The 15,389-nt window shown below is 37.9% G+C and overlaps 1 protein-coding gene across 3 annotated transcripts in view; it reads left to right on the top strand.

Moving 5' to 3' along the window:
* LOC118420736 (ATP-binding cassette sub-family A member 2-like) overlaps nt 1–15,389 on the top strand; it is a 98,873-nt gene that overhangs the window by 15,484 nt on the left and 68,000 nt on the right. For 2 of the 3 annotated variants that reach the window (XM_035827692.1, XM_035827691.1), the window contains exons 3-5: nt 3,240–3,351; nt 3,929–4,089; nt 12,125–12,246. In XM_035827692.1, the coding sequence (XP_035683585.1) occupies nt 3,240–3,351; nt 3,929–4,089; nt 12,125–12,246 (395 nt within the window). Of the gene's footprint in view, nt 1–3,239; nt 3,352–3,928; nt 4,090–12,124; nt 12,247–12,780; nt 12,799–15,389 lie in introns of those variants that run through there. The other variant, XM_035827693.1, reaches the window with a different exon arrangement.

The following is a 15,389-nucleotide window of genomic DNA, read 5'->3' as shown; positions in this document are numbered from 1 at the left end:
CATTGTTCTTAAAAACAGGGTGTTTAAGGATATCTGGATATCTGAAGTATTTTGAACAATATTGAAATACCCTTAGACTATTTCTCAATTTTTCCAAATAAGTGGCTACTTACTGTAGTTTTTTTGACTGAACAATATCTACACATTGCAATGGAGTCACACCTGGACTTTACTTCCAAAGTGAGTGATGTTGCAACTAGTTTTTATGTGCAAACTGCCGATTCCATTTGGATAGTTTGAGCCCCCTTCTTATATTGCATCCTAGAGATGTAACATTATTTTATGTCTTACTCTTTTTACAATAACTCACCTGATCCTTCCTTTCAACGTGTCAAAGAAGAGTTATGCAATGATTTAAAGGTGACAAATTAAGTGATGTTACCAGCAGTTTTTATTTGCAAATTGCAAATTCCATTTGGATAGTTTGAGCCCCCTTCTTATATTGCATCCCAGGGATGTAACATTATTTTATGTCTTACTCTTTTTGCAATAACTTACCTGATCTTTCCTTTCAATGGGTGAAAGAAGATTTATTCGATGATTTAAAGGTGGCAAATTAAGTGATGTTGCCAGCAGCTTTTATTAAATGCAAACTGCAGATTCCATTTGGATAGTTTGATCCCCCTTCTTATATTCCTGGAGATGTTATATCAATTTATGTCTTACTCTTTTTGCAATAACTCATGTGATCTTTCCTTTCAAAGGGTGAAAGAAGAGTTATGCGATGATTCAAAGGTGACAAATTGATAAGTGATGTTTCCAGCAGTTTTTATTTGCAAATTGCAGATTCCATTTGGTTGTGTTGAGCCTTCTTCTTATATTGCATCCTCGAGATATAACATTAGTTTATGTCTTACTCTTTTTGCAATAGTTCAACTGATCTTTCCTTTCTGCGGGTGAAAGAAGAGTTATTCAATGATTTAAAGGTGGCAAATTGAGTGATGTTGCCAGCAGTTTTTATTTGCAAATTGCAGATTCCATTTGGATAGTTTGATCACCCTTCTTATATTGTGTCCTCGAGATATAACATTATTTTATGTCTTACTCTTTTTGCAATAACTTACCTGATCTTTTCTTTCAACTGGTGAAAGAAGAGTTATGCGATGATTTGAAGGTGACAGTAATTCGTAATCTCGGCAACACTCTGGAAATATTAAACCATCAATTTGAGACATCCCCTGCAATAATTCATTCAGAACGGTTGGGCGGAATTCCTGATGGTTTGGCCACCTGGGAGGAATGACATTATTCATTGCCTCATCAAATGTTACTCTGAAGTTACAACAAATTCTTGAGTAACTGTTGACCACACACATATGATGCACAGACAGATAGACACACACAGGCAGACACATTAAAAACAGTCTTTCATGGAGGTAAAAATGATGACTTAAAAGAGATTAATTATATTTCACCATCAGCAATATCCGAGGTATCCACACTTCAGATATCCAGGACTGGTGTTAAAGACGACTTGCTTAGAAGGACTTGGTAACGCTAGTTCACCTTTTTCCGTAGGGTAATCTATATCCGTTGCTTTTAAAAACGATATTTGAGGATATCATGTCGACGGATATTGGTTTCAAATTGCAATATATTCAGTATACTGCAGCTTAAATCTACCACCCGTTGGCTTGATGTTCCTAAATGCCCTGTTTTGAAAAACAACGGATATAGGTTACCCCACGGATAAAGGTGAACTACTGTTAACTCTTCTGCAGCATCACTAGAATGAACTGGCAGAACCATTAAACTATAAATTTGCGGTGTCCCCTGCAATAGTTCATGGTGGCAGGAAGGTTTGGCGGAATTCCTGATGGTTACTAGGAGGGACGCCGTTAGTCATTGCCTCATCAAATGTTACTCTGAAGTTACAACAATTATTCAATGTACTATATGTCAAGTTGTGGTGTCAAGTTTCATTTCTCTACCGTTGTCAAAAGTTGGTTTGTTGTTAATTTTTTCATGGATTACTTGTTTTGCAAGGAAACTGATAAACAAACAATAAACATACACTTAGTAAAGACAATTCAATCTCTACAACTGGATTAAAATCGGATATGACTTTTCGAGTGTCAGACATCCACTCTTCTTCAGTATCACTAAAATGAAGTGGCAAAAACTATTTAACACATTGTCAAGTACAACTAACTGAAAACAACAACTGTTGAACATGTCAATGTCACTAACTCATAAGGATGGTATGCAAATATCACTCATATAAATCTATTAGAAATTGAATTGCCTTTAGGTTGTGAGTACCCCGATGTCAAAGCTTAATAAACATTCTTAGACAGGAATAATAAACATAACCATCTATAGCCACGTGTAATTCAAATTCAAGTGACTTGAAAACGTCTAAAACTCCAGGAAATGGATGGTTATGTTGTGGCCTTGGTGACGTTAGCCATTAACAGTATGGAGAGTCTGCTCTAATCGACATCTGTGGTCACAACATTTATCACCAGCATGACAGATGGAGCTGTGAAGGCTTGGTTAGGTGTGTAATTGTCGGGGCTCAGAGAAAATGGCTGGGAACGAATGAGATAGAACATCCGGGGAGGGGGGAAAGGTCAAATGGAACTTGGAAAGGTCAAAACTTCAGATGTGAGTTGATGATTATACAATGTATAAGGACTGTAATGTAGATTACCCAATAGTCAGGTACATTTTGTAAAGTCAAAGTTTTTGGTTTCAAAAGATTAACTGTGTGGTAAACCTTATGGAACGCAAATCTATGCAAAATCCATGGAGACCAAAATTCCATGCAAGCGACTGGTTGCCCCACCAATTTTGACCTCAGTCTGTTGCTCTTAAGTATATTTGTCAACTGCCTGATGTTATTTTTCATTATGTTATAAAACTTCACAGCCCAGGCACTCTCCTTTCTTGGTAGCCAAACTTACATACAAAATGTATATGCCTGACTAGTATGGCAATAATGAATCTTAACTGCTGCAGGTTTCTTTGACGCCCAGCTCCTTTGTTTCTACCCAAAGCATCCTACAATGTACATATAAGACTATGTTATATGCCTGTTCTACATGTACGTGTACACAAAAAGGAATCTATTGAACCACTGTGTTTGTACATGTATTTCTACTTTGCCAGCCAGCCCTTTTCTCCTTTGTTGGTGCCCAAAGAGTCATACATGCCTGTACACATATGATTGAATGTGTACATTTTGTACAGTAATAAGACAATAACAAATCTAAACCACTGTGTTTGTGTTTCTGCAGGTTACTTTGCTGCCCAGCCCCTCCCCTCCTCCGGAGTCCTGCCAGTGATGCAGGCTCTCTGTCCCGGGGGGCACAGGGACAGCTACGGCTTCCCCAGATACGACAAGTCCACGTGGGTATATCTTCCTTATTCTGATCAGTAGAAACTAAATTAGTCATGTTGATTGGACCTGTCTTAGACTTACCCCAAATCAGGGGTGCATTCAGGTCCGTACTTTATTTGAGAAAATCAGGTAGTGTTTGTCAATCTCTGGTGATAGCAGCTGTATATAATTTTTATATTTTGTTTTCTTTCATTGGTACTGTAATTTGCTAGTGGATGTACAAACTACTTAATGTCTAATACCAGATCAGAAAATAAAAGATTGAAGAAACTAATAGAGTTATCAAACAAGGACACTTCGAAAATTCAATTTTGTAGAGTGGAACTTGTTGCTACCAAATACTGTAGGAGCATCCTCATTTACCAACAGTGTTTGCAGCTAGATGTACTAATGTTAAGTTGTGACAGGTCACTCAGTGTAAAATATAAACTACTGCCATGCAGAGGATGAAGAAAGACTGAATGCAGCTATCATCATCATGCAGCTATTTTAGTACTCTTCAAAAACTATAGATACAGAATACAGTGATGATGATGATGATATACACATACAGACTAATACAGATGTATGATTTTCCCACCTCAGAGCATACCAGTTCCTGGAGCGTCTGAGTAACTCTGTCCAGCAGAATGCCCTGTTTGATGAGGACAGTGACGTCCGGCAGAAGTTCTACGAGATTCTGCACAACTATGAGTCTCTGGTCAACGACCCCAACTCACTCGAGCAGCGCTTTGCTCAGGCAAAAGGTTTGTTGTCTTGTTTATTTGTTTATTTGAAATTGCAAATAAAGCCTGCTTTAGGCCACACTATGTACTTTAGGGCCTAAAAGATTTTGATTCCAATCCAGTTTCACTTATAAATAAATTATCCAAGGAGCAACAATTTACATGTTCATTTGGGCCTAAATAGATTGTCACCCTCCTCTTACATCCCAGTAGCAGGCATAAAATATTTTGTTTGCCTTTCTCGGAGGCCTATTCTTTAATGTCTTGTCTATATTCCAGTTCATCTTCATTGAAAAATATGTAAGAAAGACTGAAGAATTAACAAATTGCATGAACGCATTACAAGCAATGGATTACATGTAATGGAGTATATGTTGGGGCCTAAATTGATTGTCAGTCCCTCCTTTTATACACTTAGGAGTGTAACTTTGTTGTTAGCCTTTCTCTGAGGCCTGTTTTTTCCTGTTTTCCTTTCAGACCAGCTTTTAAAATAATCAAAATATATCCAAGAATCAGTGGATTACATGTAATGGAGTCCATGTTGGGCCTAAATTGATTGTCAGTCCCTCCCTTCACACCCGGAGGGGCGATGAGATTATCTCCGCTCCTGTAACTGAGTGAGCGATGGGTGATCGGCAGAAACATGTCGGCAAAACCACAATCTTTCTTGCTATTCTTCTAGTTCAGCTTTTAAATGTTAAGGCAAAAAAAATTGTCCTCCAAGTAGCAGTCACAAAATGATTTGTTTGCCTTTCTCTGAGGCCCGTTTTTTTCTTGTTTTTCTTCCAGTCCAGCTTCATGTAATAAGTATACAAAATTAAAGGGATCCAAGGAGCAATGAATTGTCCTAAATATATTGCAAGTTTGCAACCCCCTCCTTTTACACCTGGAGGAGCAAGCACATTTAAGTTTGCCTTCCTTGTTTTTTTTCATTTTATCCTTTCAGTCCAGCTTCTTTAAAAGAAAAATACATATGTAAAAAGATCCAGGAAGCAAAAAATTACACACGTACTGTATGTTGAAGCCTAACTTGATTGTCAGTCCCTCCCTTCACACCCGGAGGAGTGATAAGATTATCTCCGCTCCTGTAACCGAGTGAGCGATGGGTGATCGGCAGAAACATGTCGGCAAAAACACTTCGTTTTTTCTTATATTCTTCCAGTTCAGCTTTTAAATGATTGAAAAAGATCTAAGAAAGAAGCAACAAATGACATGACATGTTAAGGCCAAAAAAAATTGTCCTCCCAGTAGCAGTCACAAAATGTTTGTTTGCCTTTTTCTGAGGCCCGTTCTTTTCTTGTATTTTCTTCCAGTCCAGCTTCATCTAATAGTAAACAAAATTAAAGGGATCTAAGGAGCAATAAATTACATGTACGTTTGGTCCTAGGTAGATTGTAACCCCCTCCTTGTATACCTGGAGGAGCAAGCACATTTAAGTTTGCCTTCCTTGTTTTTTTTTTCATTTTATCCTTTCAGTCCAGCTACATTTAAAAAATACATATCAACAAAGATCCAGGGAGCATCAAATTACACACGTACTGTATGTTGAAGCCTAAATTGATTGTCAGTCCCTCCTTTCACACCCGGAGGAGCGATGAGATTATCTCTGCTCCCGTAACCGAGTGAGAATAGGTGATCGACAGAAACACGTCGAGCCTCTAATGCCCTAATTGGGTCTTTTCACCTGTAATGAAGGAATCGGTGGGTGAGAATAATCACTTCTCTCTGGGAAGAGTCTTTCCAGTTGGAGAGGCGATTACCAATAAACTTCCATATGGAGAGACGGCAACACTGGTCCGATGGAAGTTAGATTGCTGGTTACAAGTTGAAGAGCTGTGTACCTTAAGAAATCTTAGGTACAGGCACAGGTCCATGGGTTTAGGTACAGGTCTTGATTGGGTCTTTTCACCTGTAATGATGGAATTGGTGGGTGAGAATAATTACTTCTCTCTGGGAAGAGTCTTTCCAGTCGGAGAGGCAATTACCAATAAACTTCCATATGGAGAGCTGGTAACTTGGACAGATGTAAGTTAGATTGTTGGTTTCAGATCTTTTGAGCCGATTACCAAATAAACTTCCATAAAAAAAAATACATATGGAGAGCTGGCAACATTGGGCAGATGTAAGTTAGATTGCTGGTTTCAAGTTGAAGAGCTGTGTACCTAAAGAAATCTTAGATACAGGTACAGGTACAGGTAACGTTACATGGGTTTAGGTACAGGTCTTTATATTGGGTCTTTTCACCAGTGTAATGAAGGAATTGGCGGAAAGGAATAATCACTTCTCTCTGGGAAGAGTCTTTCCAGTTGGAGAGGCGATTGCCAATAAACTTCCATATGGAGAGACGGCAACACTGGGCTGAAAAAAGTTAAAATGTTAGTCTTCAATGGGGTTGACTTTGTTAGTCTGCCGTCTTTCTATAACTGTATTACCAAGAAATAATGCCAATTTTTGTCTCAAATACAAGGTTTCAAATTTCTTAAAACTGAATTGATGTGGATCAACATGGCAGCCAAATTTATTTACACAATGATTTTCCAGCCTTAAACTGTAGAAATACAGTAAGGTTGATAAATAAGACTCATTGCATATCAACCTTCATTGAGCATAGATGACACGTCCTTGGGTGGTGAGAACTCATTGAAAATCTGAGCGCTACACGTGCCAGTATTTCAAATTTTTTGAGTTTAGTTTGTAAGTGCCATACATTACACCTGCTGTGGCATGTTATAGCCAGGAATATGCTTAGGTGCATAAAAAATTAGGTCCAGTGGAAGGTACATGTGCAGCTCACAGACCACCAAAGTCGTTGTTTAATATGTAAAATCTTCCAATATCTTGATTGATTTATGGCAAAAGTCTGTTTTAGTCCAATTGAGCAGCACAAGTTTAGTGTGTAAGTGCCTTACATAGCACATGCTGTGGTGTGTTAAAGCCATGAATATCTGTTTTTATGGGGCTTATCTTATCACAAACACACTGCAGCACCATGGAGCACCACAGGCTCATGTTAGGGGAGCATAAAACTGTGGTTATGTGGAGAAATGCGATTTACTATATCCTGCCTTACAGTTGCACCGTTAACGGCTTTAGGCTACACCGATTTATTTTCCTGGATCATTCTTAGGCTACACCAATTTATTTTCCTGGATCATTCTTAGGCCACACCAATTTAATAAGTTGGTTCTCAGATTTTTAAAAGTGAAAATATAGCAGTTGGACATGGTAAAAGGAACAGGTAGGGAGGAGAACTTGAATATGACTGTATCCACTTGATAAAACTTAGATAACGAAGGCATAAACCTGGCCCTCGGGATTTGTTTTCATTAATATGCTTTTACAGTTAACGTTAATATTCTTACAATTTGTTTTTTAAATCCTGTGTAAAATAATCCCTACCTACATCTGCTTGGAGATCGCGTCAACTTCCTGCTGAGGTAGAGGAACACATGACCTTGAACTGAGAAGGTCGTGTTCTATATCGTTATTACCGCTACATACTGTAAAGAATCCTTTTATTACACCTCATCAGAAGAGGATTGCTGTAAAAGGATGTATATGGGATAGAGTGGACGTGGTCTGGTGGGTTGTAATCTGCTTTTGGGTCATGAAGGTGCAGGTACAAATTCTGGGCTGCAGTCGCAGTGGTTCCTTAAACCTCCGTATGGTCGTTACTAGCAGTTATTTGAAAAGGATGACTGTATTTCTACTATTGGGTCAGACTGAAGAGTCAACACTTACTATACGTCTGTGCTTTCCAAGATCGTGATATGATTGTTACTTGCAGTTATTTGAAAATGATGACTGTATTTCTGCTATTGGGTCAGAAGATTCAACACAAAACTATTGAGTCCAAGTATTCAGAATAGACAAAAATTTTGCTTTAGAAATAGAGCAATAGATCACACTTTTGAATCTTAAACTGCAATACATATTAGATATAGTGATGGAAAACAGTAGATTTACATTATTCAGAACAGGCGGAAGAAAGCTGGGTTGACAAACAGGTGTTTCTAATGGTTCCGTGGGAGGAACTGAGGTGGAAAATAGGATCATCACACAAACCTCTGGCCCACTGACACTTCGTACAAGCCCCCAGGTGGGCTCATCAATCTTAAACGTGGCAAATCTTACCGGTAGTCTTGAATAGGGGTGGGTACTGGGACAGAAAAGTCAGGTACATGTACAGGCACAGAGAATCAAACCTGTGGCTCGCTGACACTCCATACAAGCCCCCAGGTGGTCTCATCAATCTTAAACATGGCAAAACTTAGTCCTGTATAAGGGACTGGTTGTAACTGGTAAATTAACAGAAAATTCAGGTACAGGTACGGCTCCCAGGGATATAATTAAGTCTGACTTAAAATACATTGTAAGTCTGGGACCTGGTAACAAATAGATGCCATAGCCTATCCGTGGGGAACTCCAAGGGGCACCCTGGTATCTGGCAGTCCACCGGGACAAATTTGTGGCTACGGAGCCCGGCTGGGGCTACATTCTTAACGGGCATCAGTGCAATTGGGACCTTAGCCTAACTTAGAAGAACTTTTCCCAGAAAAGCCATCCTAAAGTTTCTCCAGTCAAGAAAAAGCAACAGGTTCTCTTGCGGAGATAAGTAACCTCTCGAGGTTACATGTAAGCAACCTCTTGCCGAGATAAGAGGCGACTGAAAGTCAGAAGAAAATCAAGATATACAGATAGAGTGAGAAAGTATCGCGGTGGGAATTTGCAAGCACAGCTGGGCGAACCTAGATGTCATCCATTCTACTTTCCGGCTGCTTGAGGCTGATATCTCCTTCCCCAGGTCGACCTGTTTCAACTTTGGCAAGTAACCAAGAAGTTGCCCCGAAAGAATACAAAGTGCTCCAGGGTTATATTGCAATTTAGGCACCAAAGTTTTGACTTGTTCAGTTTATAGAGGTTTTTTGTGGCTTTTATAGATCTTGTTGCTTTGGGACTTGATCCAAGCTTGAAATACAAAGTCACAAAAGATAAAAGTGCTTTTTGAAATCTTCATGTTAGTGTCATATGAGCCTTGTAATCTGTTAAGCCTAAGGTCACATTTATTTAATTTCTTGGTTTGTGGACATTTCCTGTAAAATTCTAGCAAGAGGACATCACGAAAACATAGCAGAGGGTTGGAAGGAAAAGTCTCATCAGACTCTGTTTCTTCTTGATATTTCAATCAAGCAATCTTGTCTGTAATCCAAGAAGCAACAAGCAAGTTTTAATAAAAGTAAGAACCAACAAATCAAGATGTTAGATATCTGTTAACAGAAGAGTAAGTCAGTGTGTCCTGAAGTTTGATCTAAATGTGATGACTCCATAGATGTTGTAATTTGCCAGACGGCGATTTCCCTTGGGACTTGATTGATTGACTGTCAATCTTGTGATGTCTGCCTGTTATGATTACTCTTCACTCAGTCCTAAGGCAACACCAATTTTATTTGTTGGCTCTCAGCTTTAATAAGTTCAGCAGATACATGTTGTAGTCTTGGTGCCCCAATGACCCCCAAGGAGGTCAAGGGATAGGTGAGGTGAGGTGATGTGAGATTTAAAAGAAATAATGCTAAATTGAAAGAGAAACTTAAAGTAAGAGCATGAGAGCTGTACATTTGTACACACAGTTTCAGAGAGTGAATGTACATATAGTAATAGATTACAAGTTTTCCTTACAGCCTTCTATTTTCTTCTTGCCTTCTTTTTTCCTGCAAAATGTCCAAGAACCATTGAAGTAAATTGTTGTACATATCAATAAATAAACAAACAAACAAGCAAACTTTGAAACCATGTAAAACATTGTTTAGGCTTCCCTCTCAGGCTCTGTTTTTATGTTTGTATTACTGAATGAGGTTCCAAGAACACAAATGATAAATTGACACAGCCTAGCTACACCTACAGGTAACTTGTTGAAATATGCATCAGGCTTGCTGACAACAGAAGATGTGAATCCTTGAAACGGAGCCAAAAACTCCTCCTACAGACAAATCGCTACCGTATATATCAATAACCTAGATTGACCCCCGGGTGGGAAATGCTGACTAGGAAATTTATATTTCCTGTGGATAAAGCATCGTCCTTTGAAATTAGCGTAAAATTGTCCCGTCATAAGACCTTGCAGTTGACTGTAATTTAAGTGCCTGGGAGAATCTAGCTAAACTTTTTCTGTCACACAACACAAAATCAATCAAGCGAGTGGATAGGTACATCGATGAAGGTCTGACATCCAGGCGATAAGATATGCCAGAACGCAGTTACTCAAGCAACTGGATATGATTTCTTGAAGAGTCAGACAGCATCCACTCTCTCTATCAGAATGACTGAGGACAGGTTTATCGTGGTATTGCAAACTTCATTATCTAAGCTGTATCTAAGCCCCTTCCTGGTGCTTTGCTTGATGTTTGGCAGGCCACTATTATGTAATCAGACTACTATTTGAATTTGAGCTCAAAGTTGAATTTGAAGTCCCTGCATTTATCTGTGAATGGGTTAGTTTTAGGCTATGCCAGTTTACTTTTCTCATGGTTCCTTTCTTTTTGAAGCTGTAAGTTTGAAGCTTATAAGGCCATTCCTGTGTCTTGTATTTGCTTTTTGATATAACAGTTGTTTTTATAAAAAATCAAGCAAAAGATCAAGACAAGAACCATGGATTGCAAAGGAAACTTAGAGTTACATCCTAGTATGATCCTACTATAATCATAGAAATTTCAAAACAGCAGGGACCCAAATCAGTATGTTGTCAAGTAGTTTTGTTGTAAATTACATGTATATCTATTATGCAAATGCTGTACCCAATATTTTCATGAAAATGTGTCAAAACATGGTAGATCATCTTTTATGATACCAAAACCACAAACCTCACATGCTTTTGCCTCCCGCTGGTGATTAGCGATCAGTAAGTGGTTATTATGTTGGCATCAGTGTCATCTGATATTATGTACGCCATCAGAAACAGGTCCCAGACTGTGTGCAGTGGGAGGTGGTCATAATGAGTCAGCGTAAATAATTCACAACTTCTCAAAGAGAAGTCCTGAATATTTCACGACCTTTTCCTCAAAGGAGAAAGGGAAGCTGTCTTGGACTAATAAATCTGTCAACTTAAGGTCTTAAGTGTTCGTCGCACACCCAGCGCTGTATGGAAGAGAGTTTTTATAGCCTGTAATATTTGTGTGCATGTACCTCCTACGCCCTTGACTTAGTTGGTGCAGTGGAGCATACCAAATAAATGTAAATGCGTTTGTAAGTTCATCTGTTTGTTTTTTTCAAGAAGAAATTGCATGGGGTGCAAGGGAGTGGATAAAAGTAGCTGGGTGATGCCACTGTTGGTGTGGGTATTTCCCTTCAACGGTATGGAGATTTAGAGAATTCTAAGTTAGATTGAGATATTCTAAGGCTATTCAAGAGAGGAACTTTTGCTGGTCAATCAGAATTTTGTGCTTGTAACACAATGTAAGTGAATCTACTCCCTTGGGTAGTGTCTGGGTCCCATTTCCAAACTAGGCCTAGCCAAGAAAGGAAAAGTAAAAGTTCATTATCAAGAAATATATGCAAATTGTGCTCATAATAGATTTTTCATGTTGTGTTTGTGTTGTCTTTTACATCATACTTTTCATCCTCGAAAACTGCCACAGTCTGCCATTGTGTTTGGCACCCCTCTTCAGGAAAGAAACAAAACAAAACTGACTCTTAATACCTGAATCCATTTTTTTTTGCTTTAATGTTATGCCTTTGTAAATATGGATAAAGGACTTTTCAAACATTTTAAAACTCTTTTTTGGAACTTTCCACCAAAATGCAACTTTTGTGATACCAGCTTCAATTTCAGCACTAAGGACAAAGAATCTAAATTCCAATGTTGCCACCTTAGGGTCTCGTTTATGAATTTTTCCACTCCAATGAAACTTTGAAGGTAATACAAAAACTTGTTTCTTACATGGGGGCATTCATAATGAACCTACAGGAATTATACAGTCTTCGTCGAGCACACTTTCCCTAGAAATCAGAGAAAAAAATTCCAGTCTTTGAATTAAATCTTAAAATTTTCTTGTTTCCCCAGACTTCAGTTTGGGCTCGGTGCTGACTGACAAGTCAGAATTCCAGAAGGTGCTGATGAACAACCTGTCGCTATCCCAGGATGCAGCAGACTACATCATCAACACACCCATACACATACAACAGGTAGGATGTTGTTATTTTCCCTGTTAAGGCCACACCAATTTAATTTCTTGGTTCACGGATTTTTTCATAAAAAATTTGGAGCGAAAGGGCGAAATAAAAATAAAAATAATAAAATGGTTGGGGTAAAGGTAACAGCTAATCCAAAACATAAAGAAAAAAAGTTTTCAGTTTGAAAAAAGTACAAAAACACTATTATTGTACAGTAACAGCACCTATACCCACCCTTTAAGGAGCTTATAATATAAAGGCCAATTTGCTATACCAGAAAGTTGGTGAATGGTTTCATTAATGGTGAAAATGTGCTGAGTGGTAATTTTTATTTTTATTTTTTTTTCCAAAAAGTAGGAGCGAGCGAATCCGTGAACCAAGAAATCAAATTGGTGTGGCCTAACAATATAATATAAATAATGATAATTATGATAATGGTTTATTCTACATCATCAACACACCCATACACATACAACTGTTAGGACATTATGATATAATGTTAAAAATGATAATTATGATAATGGTTTATTCCACATCATTAACACACCCATACACATACAACAGGTAGGATGTTGTTATTACTTTTGCCTAGAAGGTTATGTTTTGGGTAGCATTTGTTTGTATGTATGTATGTTTGTATGAAATCACAGGTAAGACAAATTAAGTTAAATGTTTTATTTATTATCGACTACAGGTAAAATTTCACCACGATTGAGGTTAATGCTAGTTCAGCTTTATCTGCGGAGGAACCTATATCCGTTGTTTTTGAAAACAGGGTGTTCAGGCTCATCAAGCCGATGGGTGGTAGTTTTAAACTGCAATGTACTGAAAATATTGCAATTTGAAACCATTGTCTGTCAACGTGATTTCCCAAAAAAATTGAATACCCTGTTTTTAAAAGCAATGGATATAGGTTACCCAATGGATAAAGTTGAACTAGTGTTATATAACATTACAACACTGAGCAACATCATTCATGGTACACTCAGGCCTATTATTGTAATTCTTCAATTGATAAATCCATGACAATATTTAGCCCTGGGAGAAAACGTGCCACCGTCTGCCAAATCATCGGACCTGACAAATGATAATGGCACAGAAACTGTCGGGATGACCTTAGAACTTGATCCGTACAATCCGTCACCTTGGTGAGGTCACGAACTCAAGCATCCGGCAACACCAGTTTAATTTGTTGGTTCTTGGATTTTTTAAAGTAAAAAATATAGCAAGCAGACATGAAACTGATTGAGTGCACCAAGGCATAAACCTTGTCCTTGGGCTTTAGCTTGATAGCTCAATGAATATGGTTGAGCAGATTCGAAAACATAGCATTAGTCAACATCATAAAAGCAACAGTCAGGAAAGAAACTTGAATATAACTAATCATTTCATAAAACTGACATCATTAACTACAAAATGTAGCCTGGTCCTTGGGCTTTGCTTTCATTATGTTTTTCAAGTTAGGCATGCTTTTTTTTTTAAATTCAAGACCCTACTAATCACAATAGTGTGGCCTCAGAGAGTTAAAAAAAGATGGGAGCTCCCTGGGGAGGCATTTTGGGGACATGATGAAGTTACCAACCGTTTTGTAGCCTTCTGTTGTCCCCTGGGTCTGTAAGATTCGTTAACAGCCGTTGTTCAAAGTCATTTGTAGTTCACTGGTCCTGTTCTTTTTCATGGTGGGAAGTGAGGCATTATAGGGCATAAACTTTTGTTGATTATGTACATGTTTATGCAAAAGGTGACTATTGAAATGTAAAAGCAACCAAAGACTGCTCCAAAAAGCAGTAACTCAAACAATGTGATATTATTTTGGAGGACTGAGAAAAATAGAATGGACAAGACTGGAAAAATAATTGGTGGGTTCAATCTTCAAAGTCAGTGTTAATATGTGTTATGTTCTTATATAAAACCAACATGTGGATGAGTTTATTTTATCTGTAATATTCTAGTCTTGGCTGTGATATTTTGTACAGGACCTAATAATACTTAAAAAAGAACGAGGCAAAAAGAGTAAACTAAATCTTAGAGATCAACAGAAAGTGGCCACTATGGCTACATGTAGGTGGTCCTTATCATTCTATACAGGAGTTGTTTCTCTGCACATGTTTGATTGTATCTGCATTTGTAGTCTGCCCACACACATGCCCTTTGGCATAGCACACAGGCTTTACCGTTGCTGACTACATAACATATCTCTTAAACCCTGCGTATCCTGCTCTAAGCCTTATCCAAAGTGGTCTTATCAAGATATGGAGTCATTGAATTATGTATTTTCCTCATACGGATGACAATTTAAGTTACTAATCTTACAAACATGCAACCTCAAGGACTAATCTTGATATTGTATTACATCAGATTTCTGATGCTGACTAATCTTAATATTATATTGCATCATATTTCTGACAATGACTTATCTTAATATCGTATTACATCAGAATTCCAATACTGACTAATCTTAATAATCAGATTTCTGATAATGTCACTAAACTTAGTATCATATTACATCAGATGTCTGATACTGACTATGTTAATACTGTATCATATCATTTTACATGTTCTAAGACCATAATACCCGGTTGAGAATTGGTGATCCGTCATGCATTTAGATGTTAAATACCTTATGTTGTGAAAACCTGTTCACCTTTCCACGCTGTGTCATGTGTTTCTAGAAGCTCGTTCACCAAAAATTAAGATTAGGAAAAGGCCTTATGTACCAAGTTACTAGTAATGTGATAGATCTCGGATCCTCATAAAATTATGGCAAACTGGAAAATTGACATGAAAACAGGGGCTGTGCTTTGATCATGCTGTGAAACCCTTTGAGAATAGGTAATTTGTCATGTATTTTAGGTACTAAACACCTTATGGTGTAAAAACCTACTCACCTTTCATTGCTGTATGTGTCAGTAGAACTTGTTCCAAAAACAAATGAATGATGAAGATTGGAAAATGTCTAAAGCCGCAAGAACCGTAAATGGTTCATTGATCTTAAAAAGATTGGCAACCTGGAAAATTAACATGTTCAAACAGATGCTTTGTACTTTGGAGATGCTACTTTATATCCCTTTTCTGGAACATTATTTCAGTGAACTTTAAGCATTCTAGCAGGAGGACATCATAAAAACAGAAGGCAGGGATAGGGGTGGGTAAAT

This window comes from Branchiostoma floridae, chromosome 8, assembly GCF_000003815.2.
Source record: "Branchiostoma floridae strain S238N-H82 chromosome 8, Bfl_VNyyK, whole genome shotgun sequence".
NCBI classification, from domain to species: domain Eukaryota; kingdom Metazoa; phylum Chordata; class Leptocardii; order Amphioxiformes; family Branchiostomatidae; genus Branchiostoma; species Branchiostoma floridae.
Note: the sequence above shows the minus strand (reverse complement) of the source record. Positions and strands in the feature narration are given on the sequence as shown.